The sequence below is a fragment of the Porites lutea genome, chromosome 4, assembly GCF_958299795.1.
Source record: "Porites lutea chromosome 4, jaPorLute2.1, whole genome shotgun sequence".
NCBI classification, from domain to species: domain Eukaryota; kingdom Metazoa; phylum Cnidaria; class Anthozoa; order Scleractinia; family Poritidae; genus Porites; species Porites lutea.
In genome coordinates, this window is record NC_133204.1 from 2147656 (window position 1) to 2160000 (window position 12345).

The following is a 12345-nucleotide window of genomic DNA, read 5'->3' on the forward strand; positions in this document are numbered from 1 at the left end:
CCAAGTTTCTTCCTTGATGATGATATCATTACTTTGCGGAAACCAAGCGATATATACATAGAAATATCAGGCCGCCCAAGTTTGCAGGTCGCTATGTACCGCGCGCGACAAAGTTATAAACCTTCACCACGCGAGGGCCTCACGGCAATCACCTGGCAAGTAATAAATACATTGAAATACATTTTGAAAGTTCACTAAATCTGCTCTTTTTATTTTTCTGTTTTGTTTTCCGCGACATTTATTTTATTCGACTGATTTAAATTCGACGTCTAAAACCAAGTCGTGCTGAAGTAGAGCCATCTTAGAACGGCAGTAGTACGACGTTTGAAACGGGCCTCACTGATCGGTTTTTTTTTGCAACAAACACCAGCATTTTTTTGGTTTTGCAATCTATCTGATGATATCTTTCAACGCATATAAAACAGTATCCCTTGATCCATCCTGGCTTTCACAGTAGTGACCTTGGTATATTTATCACTCCAATTACTGTACACTGCAGTGAATACAGACCATTTCCCCCTTCCAAATCAATTCAAATCTTCGGGGTTGTTTTGTATTGAAAAAAAATGCCTCGTTAGTTTTAGCCTCACTAATAATCTGTGATGTAACTTAAGAAAACAGCCGACTTCTTGCGACGCCACCGCTGGTTTCCCCGCAAATGACGTCTGAGAAACGGGCGCAGATGAAATTCCATACCGATAAGGCGTCACTATACAGAACTGAGTAATGCTTCTGATCAGTTGAGGAAATTTTCCTTGACAGAACGACCGAGATCTGCCTAAATCTGTGTAGTGACATGTCATCAGTATGGAATTTTTGCACCTCAGACGTCAGTGGTATACCTTCAGCAAAGATAAGCCACGTTTTGCGCTCCTTTGCGTTCCCTCATAAAAACTAATATCCATTTATTGATATTCAGGTGACCTTTTTTTTTTGCCTTGGGCCAATCAGATCTTTTTTCGAGTACAACTCTGCCAATTATTCAGAAGTTTAGATGAGGATTGAGAATTCAAGGACTGTTGTTGTTGATTTCTTTGGACGATCGGCTTTGTAATTTTTGTCTTTTTTCTCGCTGTTTTTTTACTGTTCTGCAATAGACTGTTCGTCACCACTTGAATTCAAGTCGTTCTTTCGGGTGTTGCATTTTGCTTTGCCACGATTTCTCGGATGCGAAATGCGACATGCGAATTTTAACTTCATTTAATACGAACTGGCCCCATGTAAAGGAGTCAGGATTCCAGAATCCGAGAAATTTTTGCTTGTGAAATAAGGAATCCTGGGTCTCTGGGCCTCTGTTTATTCTACTGTGGAATGAAAGGTACATTATCATTTTCATTTTGATCCATCTCACTGACAATAAAAACAATAAAAACGTCGTATTAGTTTATTCCATCACAATTTGTGAATTAAAAAAAGAAAGGGATTATGCAAGGTCAGGGAGCTCCCAAAATAATGTCGTTTTTGATTCTCCTTTCATGACTAGTTTCCTCTAATAACAATGGTCACATGTTCTTAGGATTATTGCGAGTAATTTTTCTTTAAGGGGTTTCTCCGCGACAGCCGGTGGGCCTATGGATTTGTTGAATTATTATGGTGTTGTCAGTAAACACCCACTTGGGTTCGAGTTTGGGGTCCTTTCTTCTTTTGTTTTTTTCTCTGTTTATGTTTTGGTCAGAGGAAAACGAAATAAAACAGGGGACTCCAGCCCCAACCACGGGTGGACGTCTGATTGGCACCTTGGTTTCACTTACCACTTACACTTTGAATTTTTTTTTGTTTGTTGCATTATTGAAAAAGTAACTTTTATTAGGTGCAACATATTATCATGGCAGGAGACATTATTGTCAAGCAATAAACAATCGTTTTGGCTTCTGACTCTTTCAGTTTATTAAGTTGGGTAATTTTTAGCTCAACGTTTCCCTACAGTTTACAGTTAGCAATACTTGCTCGTATTAGGGTCGACAAAACTAAAAATAACTTTAAAAACACTCTTGGAAATCGATGGCTAGACATCTAGTTTTAATCAGGCGTAATCAGCAAACCTTTGTCATTTCCAAAGCTGGCAGATATTTCTTTACGCTCTGTCAACCCACTCCAAGCGCTACTTGTATGTATGAAAGTGTTGGCTTTTCGCCCTCAAAATTCCAGCTAAAAACAACATATCCCATTATTTACACCACTATCACTAAGCGAGACAGCAAGTACCTCCTTTTCGATTCATAATGGAGTTCTACCAGGGCTTCCAAAAACATTCAACAGGTGCGCCATGCACATGAAAATACCTACATTACATACCTAATTATTTACATTGAAATTCACGTAGAAATTATGCAGTCCATGCTCTAATGGTTGTGAGCTCTAGCGTCAGTTTTGTTGTACATGGATAATATTCCACCATTCACAAGTTATCAAACTTTGTCGACTCCATATGACTCCAGCACCTGGGCCGATGAAATAATATTGGACCTCGACACTACTGAACTGCAGTTATTGATAAGAAGATAACTGGGTATAGGTTTTAGCATTACCATTTGTCAAAGAAAAAATGACCGCGGAATATAAAGCTATTCAAACCCGAAATCCCGTCCAAAATTTTGTATCTCGTTTCCTTCTTCCAAACAACATCCCGAATCCCGACCCGCGACAAGAATTATAGCATTCCGAAAAAAGAAAGCTTTTCATTGGTTGGTTTCGGCTATTTGTTTCAAGCCTTGTTTATTTACACTGGATTTTGCACACAGTCGCGATCGAGAAGTCACTGAGAAACTCGTTAAAGAAATAGATTGATGTTATGGTAAGCAAAGTAACTAAACAGAAAGTTAATTCGTTTTTTAAAATTGAAACTAGCCAGGGAAAATTCAAAACCAATCTTTATTTTCTTTGTTGACCGGTATGTAATCCTCTTTGCTAACAATATCGCAGGTCATGCCTTTGGCAGTGGAGTTTGCGACATTGTTTCGACAGCAAAAAATCTGTGCCCGTCTCAGTCGAATTTCAGTACAGTGTATGGGCATTCATGATCACAGGCTGACAACAGACGCTGTGGAAAAAAGTTCAGGGTATTTTAAGGTAAGAGGGAGTACTAGTTAAGGTAATAGCCTATAAAGGTTTGTTTTTGCCCTGGCCTTAAAAGACTTTGTCAGTAACTTTTTCTGCATAAAAAGCAAAAATAGTAAAATCATTCAATCATGGCATCTGAATAGCACTTTGATGTATTGCTTTATTCATACTTGAAACTAAGTTTATCGATAACTTACACTGGGGAATAGCACAAACGACCTTTATGATGTACCACTTACTATATAGTCTTATAATAAATTAAGTAACATTACGTAACTTGAACTTTGCCGGTTAAATTTCCAGTTGGAAGAAAAAGAAACTGTCAAAAAAATGAAGTATAGAAGTGTAAATTGCGTACTTGACGTAGCACACCGATCTGGACTGGTTTACCTTTTTCTTGGACGTTAAATGAACCTATCCTAGACCTAAATTCCACCAAAAAATTTCAAACGGTCATAAAATCGTGGACCGTAAAATGGAAATTCATTCTTTCGGTCCTTTGTCGATGATACAAGGGAACAAATAATCCATGACGTACTTGATCTACCATCTAAATACCCGGAGGGGGTGGGGGGGGGGGGTACTCCCCATAATTGCCTATAAGTAGAGGCTCCACCAGAAAGCTAAGCGGTACCTTTTTCATTCTCCAGGTATATCAAAGATTAGGGATTTTAATGGTTGAGGTATATGAAAGGTAGGCAAATCTGTCCTTTCGGTCTGTAATTAATTATAAAATGACCAAAAACTGCCACAGAAGGTTTTTAAGGCTCTGAAAAAGTCGAGAAAACGTCCTTGTATTGTGATTTATTCATATTTTAAAGGCAGTGCATTTGTGCTGTTAAAAGAGATGGAAAATGTAAACTAGGGATGTGAAAAGGGTATCACCTATCAATAGAAGGTATGTAAAAGAGCCACATTTTCTATCAAAAAAGTTATATAGGAGGGCGAGGAGTTGTACCTCGGGGCGCCGCCTCCCCTTATAAGACTTTGTTAAAATACCCCCGCCCCCCTGGGTCTAAATACCGCGTCTCTAATAGCCTACTTTGGTATACTTAAAGATAAGAGGACTTATAAAGGTAATCTAAGGTGGACCATGTGTGCGACAGGTGACAATTTCCAATCCCGCTGTTTCAAAGGACGCAATCATCCAGTATTTACATATTAACTTGTGCTGATCGATACAAACAGCCAAGACTGTAACTAAGGTTCGAATAAAATTCCCCTTATCTGTTTAAAGCGTCGGGGAGCCGGATTATTACCACCCAATCAGAAGAATCGAAGTAGTATAGAACAGAGATTTAAAGGCTACCTTGTTTAAGTAAATAAATGGATTATTGAGTGCTTACTAAATCCCATTGCTTGTTCTCTGACCCGTGGAATTTGACCTGTATTAGATGTGGAGCGAAAATAGGGTGCAAATGTAGCTTAGTAGCCACAGACCCCTTCGGCCAATTTAAGTTTTGTTTTTAAAAAATAGTTTGGGTCAATCATATTGCTAGAAATCAGCAAAACTGTTAACATGGAACTGCCTGAGCGAGAATCCATAAAAAATACACATGGAACGTCATGGTTTCTGCATCGAGAAAAAAAAGTTTTCTGTTTGTATTCCTTGCTGTATCCTTTATCATAGACCACTTTAATCCATTATAGCTTAATTCGTCCGGCCAATTTTTCGGTTTGTAAAATCAAAACCCAAAATATTGTGTTAGTTTCCTTTATGTTAAGAGTCTAACGCCTATTCTTTTTTTTTTCCTTAGGTACCATACAGGAATAGTTACAAGCTGGAAGACTGTGATAACCGAAGAAAATGGGTTGAACAGGTCACCAGAAAATCTTTATCAAATGTTGGTCAGTGGCTGGATCCACAGGGTACCCATGGGAGTCATTCCACTGAACGTTTGGCGGGAAATATAGAAAACCTCATTGGATTAGCTAAAATTCCTTTGGGTGTTATTGGCCCGCTTCTCATTAAGGGTGATCGTGTAAATGAACATATTCTATGCCCTTTTACAACTACAGAAGGTACACTTGTTGCATCTTCCACCAGAGGAGCTACAGCAATGACCAGGTAATTTTAACCGTATAATTATAAAGCAAAGCTCTCGCTCAGCAGAACAGCAGGGTAAGAAATAAAAATTGGTTATCAACATGATTGCATGCAATAAATTTTGGTTCTGACAAAATCGTCCGTTTGTACGTTCGCCCCTCATGTTAGCGGATGTGAAATGTCTTGTAGGGCGGCCATTTTCTTCAGCTCAAATTTGCAAAAAATTGAAATGATTACAATTTTGACAAAAAGTGATCAAATATCTATTAAATAAATTTACTTTTCAGGGGGGCAGGAGTTTCCTCCTGAAAGTTGAAAGTTTACACCTATTTCTATCGCGACCTAGTGCAATGATCTACAATGTCGATTATTTTTGAATAATTATGTACCAGTTGAGTGTTGGTATGGGACACAGTTTGAGCATGTTATGGGAACTTTGAGTAAAACGGGTGTATAATTCCGTTATTCTAGGTGCGGAGGAGTCAGTGCACGAGTGATTCAGCAACGAATCATGAGAACACCGCATTTTGTTAAGGACTCCATCCATCAGGCACAGATGTTGTCATCCTGGTTAATTTCCCACTTTGAAGAACTTAAGTTAAGAGCCAGTGAAGTTAGCCAACATTGCAAACTTCAAGCGCTGGAACCTTGGTTTGTTGGTCCGTTTCTTCTCCCTTTTTTTTTGTTTGATACGAGACTCTTAACGGCTCGAAAAATTGAGAAAAGCTATAACCTCAATGAATGTACAAGTTAAAGGAAGTAAAAATGCTTGATAAACTCCTTTATTTGCCTGTGATCCCTTCTTCCCTCCCTTTTTCCTCTTATTACTTTCTAGGTCGCAATCTGCTGATGGAATTCGTTTACGATTCTGCTGATGCCGCTGAACAAAATGGTGTAACTGTAACCACCTGGCACGCATGTCAGTGGGCTCTGAAACAGATCGCCAAGGAGCAACCGGATATCAACAAAAGGGAGTTTTACATTGAATCTAAGTGTAGTGGCGATAAAGGTGCACTAGCAAAGAATTACATTAAAGGTCGTGGAATTGAAGTTCAAGCCGAAGCTTATATTACAGTATCTGTCCTGCAAAATGTCTTAAAGGTACCTTGCACAATGTAACATCCTTGCTTTATTGTAAGTTTCTTTTTTTTGCAATCCCTGATCGAGGACACGATCAGTTGTTACAGTTTTCTTTTTCTTTTTGTCGTAGTTTATGTATTTGATAAATATTCTTCAAACTAGCATTCGAAATCCCTCGAATCCTTTTTTACCCGTTCTTGACATAAATATTAGTCAGCAATTCGGGTATTGGCTTCACAAAGTTTTCTAATCTTCCAACCTCATTTTCGAGCTCTGCAATGTCAAAACAGCTGAGCCGTGGTGTTAGCATGACGTCATATGTGTCATTCTCCCTAGTTTCCTGTAATACGATTCACTGCAAAATTGGCTGACCATAAAAAATTAGGACTTTCACAAGTACACTTTCTCATCAATGTTTTGAAACAATTTAAAATTTGGAACTTCATGTGCATTCAAAGATAGTGTGCCCTGAGGAGGCACTCTTCTATATTTAATAAGAACTGCTTCGACCATGTCTAAATGTAAGTAAGAACATTATCGCCATGTTTAGCTTCTGGCTTTGTGATCAGACCACTAACGTTAACAAGCAATATACTTTCCTTTCATTTGCTTGCCCTTCTTTGAAACTAGCTTTGTATGAAAAAAAGTTGAACAGGTAGGGGTGGAGAAAATGTTATGCAAGTTTGTAGGCACAGATCAGTAAATATGTTTGTGTTATGCAACATTTCAGCTATTTATTTTTTCCTTTGCATAAAAGGTGGATTCCTTTACCTTGAACAGGTGTTTTCACGCTCTCCAGATAGGTGCGCGCGCAGAGAGCTGGGTAGTACTGTGCTAATGTATGCGTCAGTAATACAATTGCTGGGATATCCGCTGCTATGGGACAGGATTTGGCGTGTGTTCATGAGAGTTCTTGGGCCATGCTTGAGATAACAACGGAAAGAGAAATAAAAGTTGCTGGTAAATAACAAGTATTTGAATATGTAATTCTAATTTCAAAGCTAATTAACCTATATATATATTCAGAAACTGAAGTGAAGTTTTCGGAAATGATCGGATTTTGATCTTTTATATTTCTATAAAGGCTTGGGAAAAAAAATCTTTACCCAAATCTCACTTAGGATGCTTCTTTTTAGTGTTTGGTGAAGGTAAAGCGACAAAAGAAAATATGTCAACTTTTTGGTTTATTTGACCTTTAAGGTATCATCCAGGGTAAAAAATCATTAATCTTCTTCTTCTTTTTTCTTTTTTAAATGACAAAGCTATTGCAATAAGGTGTAAATAAAAGTTAAACATCCATCTTACGTTCTTTAACCCTAAGCAGCTGAGTCTAGTGAGTTATACGAGCCCGGGATATACGTTAGCCTTGTTATTCCTACTCTTCTTATTGGAACCGTGAGAGGTGGAACAGGGACACCAACTGCAAAAGAATCTTTGAAGATGACGGGTTGTTTTGGAAAGGTAGGAATCTGACCTTGCAAGTAACAAAAGAACCTTTTGAAGGTTTAAAATCTCTAATGGGCAATTAAGGTATCATCCACCCTCAAGCACCCTCCTCGCGTTGATCGGCGCTAGCGCTTTTGCTTTTAACAAATACCCGCATAAACCGTACATTTTCTGAAAGCTTAATAGTTCTAGATTATTGCTTATTTCTTTTAAAAAATCAAAATATTAACGCGATTTAGAAATGAGAAGCTTTTTGTGAAAGTTGGTGTCACTGTAAATTTAAGTCCAGTCCAGCCAAAGAATAACGGAAGAAGCCAATAATAATAATAATAACAATCTTTTAATAGGATGCTCCATCACAAGAGTGGTTTACATAGAGGTCCTAATTACGAGATGTATATTATATAATACAATTAAAATATAAAAAGGTTAAGCTAAAATCGATATATATGAAAAAAAAAAAAAAAAAAAAAAAAAAAAAAAATTCAAGCTAAAATCCAGTTACAGAAATAATTAAAACATACACACTACAAGTACTCAATTATAAAAAGCAGAAAAAAGACACTTCTTAAAAATTGGAAAACTTGCTGAGTTTCTTACAGTTCTCTCTAATTCATTAAAGTCTTTGAAACAGTGGTACCGCGAACGTTGTTTTCCCCAATTATATTTAATTTTGGGGAGCTTGATAGTATCGTTATTGCGCGTATTGTAGGAATGTATATCACTCTTTCTTACAATGTCCAAAGAATGATTAAGTTGGCCATTAATACACTTGTATGCATATATACATCGATGACATTTCCTACGTTCTTCAAGATTCAGCCATCTCAAGACAATCAATGCATCGGTGGATGAGGAGTGAGGTGATCTATCTAATATCAACTTAGCTGCTTTGTTTTGGAGAATTTGCAATTCCTTCATAAGTGAGACATTGTCCTTGTCACCCCAGACTAAATCAGCATAATCAAAAATAGGTAGCACTAAGCTATTATAAAAAAGTAACCGGGCATCATAAGGTAAATAATACTTAATCCTACGTAGAAGACCAAGGTTTTTATTAACCTTACATGAAATATACTCAATATGGTCGGACCATGTGAAAGTTGAAGACAACATAACTCCCAAATATTTAAAACTACTTACAGAATTTATATCAGTGTCAAAAATAGATAACGTGAAAGAGGAAATACCAACAAGTTTCCTATTACTGCCTATAATAATCATGGATTTCGTCTTAGTAAGATTTAAAGTTAACTTAATTAAGAACGCGTTCGCTTCTTAACACGTTTGACTAAAAAACCGTGTCTCAGATTTTGTCAAGTGCGCTTGTTCTGTTGTTATAAGCAGGTGAAGTTAGGGATAGCAGATCATTAGCACTACCTGTGAAAAAATACTCTAACTGGAAAACGAAAAAAGAAATCAAAATTCGCAGGCACGGTTTTTTAGAAAAACTATCTGATAGTAAGTTGGTCAAATTTCAGCCAAATTGGTTCACGAGTTGCCGACTTTGAATTTAAAACGTACCCTCAACTTGCACTGATTTTCATTTCGAGAAAACAGTGGAAAAAGATTTTTGGCGGATGAGATTATAACAGATTATAACACCAAAGCTGTCAATTTTGATGTATACCAGGGAAGGGACAACAATGGTGACATATCAGGAAAAGTTGAAAACGAAACCCGACAACAGATGAACAATTTATTTCACAGGCTCTGCTCTGTTCGATCCTCTCTGTTGTCGAGAAAGCTTCATTAGTTATTTGCAACGGGCAGTTTTCATTTTCGCACCAGACAAGCCAAGTTGAGCCAAGCCAACTTTTACTTGATACATTTTTTAAAAGTTGGACACTTCCCTGGAAAAATCGACAACAAACCGCTTCCTGGAGTTTTTCTTGAAGCTTCTTTCTGTAGTAGGAAACTTGGGGGAACAGTAATCCTCTACAATGAACTCAAACTTTTTGTCTCTTTAAACTTGTTTTAATGTAGATAACTCGTTGCTCAACTTTTCACAATCAAGGCTAGCAGTATCTCTCTGACAAGACCTAGTTACAGCTCCTTTTATCCTGACTGAATCTGAAGGCTGCCAATCTCACTCAAACTTAAAATAATCTTACATCAGTAAAAATTCGATTGGCTATAAGAATTATTAACATATTTTCCTTCGAGGTTGTGTCGTAATAGGAAAATCAGTTAAAACTCCAAAATTCACTTTTGTCCAATAATTGCCCAGTCAAAACAAAACAGTCAGAGAGACACAAAAATTACAAGGAATGTTTACATGAATGAAAATCACATATGTACAATATTGTTACTCTAAAATGTACAATTTGTCAATTCGCGTACAGTGCTTAAGTTGTCGTTTAAAAGCTTCTTGTTGGAATATCGTACAATGGTAATTAGTCCCGCCTTTTTCCATATATTAACTAAAAGATTGTTTACAAATCCCTAATCAAAAATCAATTAGCAAGATATTTACATTGCGAAAGCCTTTAAACAAAGATATCACTCGTTACAACTTTTAGCAAGTAAATTGAACTAGGCAGTAACAAAAGCTTGTTTATCACAACGAGTTAACTAAGATAGTCCATTGGACAAGGTTTTCTTTTGAAAGCGCACTGAAGTTTCGATCAAACCACTAAATACGCGAAAGATAGTAAAAATAGAGACCTTAAGATTGAAGTTTTTCGGCATTTCCCGCGAACCGCGAACGTCAAGAAGTCACGTGACCAGAGCCTTGCCGTCAGGTTCGCGGTTTGAGGTTCACGTTTGTACGTCAAGACCACGCTCTAGAGGTAAGTGATTTACCGCAAGTTTTTTTGCACCCTAAAACATCACAATCCCACGTTTGAGAGGAAATACTACTGTTTAGAATTATTTCGCTTATTAATTATCGAATTCTTTTTATAGAAACGTAATTTTGAAGACGATTTCTCAGGTAAAATAGAAGTGAACAAACGAATGAAAACAAACATGGCAGCCGGCTATTTGTTGTTGGAACTGATTTGCCAGTCGGATTACTTTATGGTTAAACTACGATAAACAAATTACAACAAAAGCAGATTTCTGATGGTATGTAAATGCATTCTTTGTTTCCTAGATGGCTCCGTTGAGATGGCCAAGTCTTAAAAATGACATTGCCCTGGCTAAAGAAGTTGCTTCCAGAAAGCCACAAACACATCAGGAATGGGATGAATTAGCAACTATTCTCAGTGAAGTCTTTAGTTCCGACAGCAACAGAGTTGAACTAAAGGGGCGCGGGTGCCGAGAAAGATTGACAAGGCTCATTGAAAAGAATGAACAAGATGACAAAAAGTCGCTCAAAAAGTAAGGGTTAGCACATGCATTCATGTAAGTTATATAATTGGCGCGACAAGGAATACACAGAAGCATCATATTTTATTCATGAAGATGTTAAACAAACAAGTCCTAACAAGAAATTCCTTTGTCTCAGTCAAATAAGTTGTTTATTTATCTCATGGTCTTAATGACAGCCTCTCAGTGAATCAGTACATTTCTAAAATACATACATTGTATGCCAAGACTGTGCCCACAATGCCAAATGCCTTGGGACTTGTTCATTCCCAACCCAAATACTGTTGTATTGTAATGGAAGGAGTGGTTATGTTTATTCTTTGAATTACCAAAAGATCTGGAACCGAGGAGGAATACAGTGAGCTAAGCCAACTGCTACAGGATATCAGCACATATAGAAGAGACATGGAAGAGTATAAAGCCAAAACTGCAAAAGACAAGGAACAGAAAAAAAAGAAAGAGAGGGAAGATAAAAAGATGGGTGAAGAAATAAGAAAAAAAGCCATGGAAGGGCTGGTATCCAGTAAGTATGCTACATTCTTTTGCATGATTCTTACTAATATGCCCTTTGGTCTTCAATTACATTTTACATTAAAAGTATGAAAAGTATTAAAGTATTAAAAGGCTGCATTAAAAGTAGCTTAATCGTCTACTTTCTCGTGGTACCTTTCAGGGGCATGATTGAGCAAAAGCCACGCCCATTTTGGTACCTCTTGGTAGGAATAAACCCTTGAGAGATTTGATCAAAGCTTGGAAATAAAATATCCCAACAAGTATGCTTTATACCACAACAACACCAACTTTATTTGTACCCAAATTAACGAATTATATTACAAAATTAGGATAAATAAAATAAAAAATGAGTACATGGCTGTCCAGAATAACCATAATGGGTTAATTAGGGCTAGAAAGCCACCCCTAGTGATGACATCATTTTTTTATTAGGGTGAGGTACATGTACTAAAGACAAACATATACAACAACACACAAGAACACAGAAAATTAAAACTAAGTTTAAAGTTTAAATAATAATTAGCTGAAAAACAGAGTGTATTGTACCTAATTGGACAGTACAGAAAATGCTTGTATCCCTAGCATGGTAACTATTGGCCTAGTATGGGGTAAATCACTTATAGAAAAATGTTTATTCAAGATACTGACTACCTTACAAGGGGGATCAACATCTCATTTCTAATGTACTTTGCTGTAGACCTGTCTGTTATTCAATCTTTTCTAGAGCGTAAACGAGAAGAGAGTAGTACTGATGATGATGAGTGTACTAGCAGTGACGATGATTATGATTCTGAAAGGACCAGTACTTCTGGCAGTGGTTCTAAAAGAGGTGAGTATTCATATCATGACACAGGGTGTCCTGCCATTTGGTTGCTAAATATTTAATT

At 37.1% G+C, this 12345-nt stretch overlaps 2 protein-coding genes across 2 annotated transcripts in view; both read left to right on the top strand.

Annotated features, from left to right (window-relative positions):
* The first annotated feature begins 2925 nt into the window (after positions 1–2925).
* LOC140933157 (uncharacterized) overlaps positions 2926–12345 on the top strand; it is an 18067-nt gene continuing 8647 nt past the window's right edge. Inside the window, 7 exon segments of the mRNA XM_073382673.1 lie at positions 2926–3069; positions 4818–5128; positions 5579–5766; positions 5943–6208; positions 6945–6992; positions 6994–7147; positions 7509–7648. Of these exon segments, the coding sequence (XP_073238774.1) occupies positions 2926–3069; positions 4818–5128; positions 5579–5766; positions 5943–6208; positions 6945–6992; positions 6994–7147; positions 7509–7648 (1251 nt within the window).
* Positions 10298–12345, top strand: part of LOC140934884 (uncharacterized) — a 3981-nt gene continuing 1933 nt past the window's right edge. Inside the window, exons 1-4 of the mRNA XM_073384446.1 lie at positions 10298–10425; positions 10731–10957; positions 11281–11468; positions 12183–12287. Of these exons, the coding sequence (XP_073240547.1) occupies positions 10731–10957; positions 11281–11468; positions 12183–12287 (520 nt within the window). The 5' untranslated portion in view covers positions 10298–10425. The remainder of the gene's footprint in view (positions 10426–10730; positions 10958–11280; positions 11469–12182; positions 12288–12345) is intronic.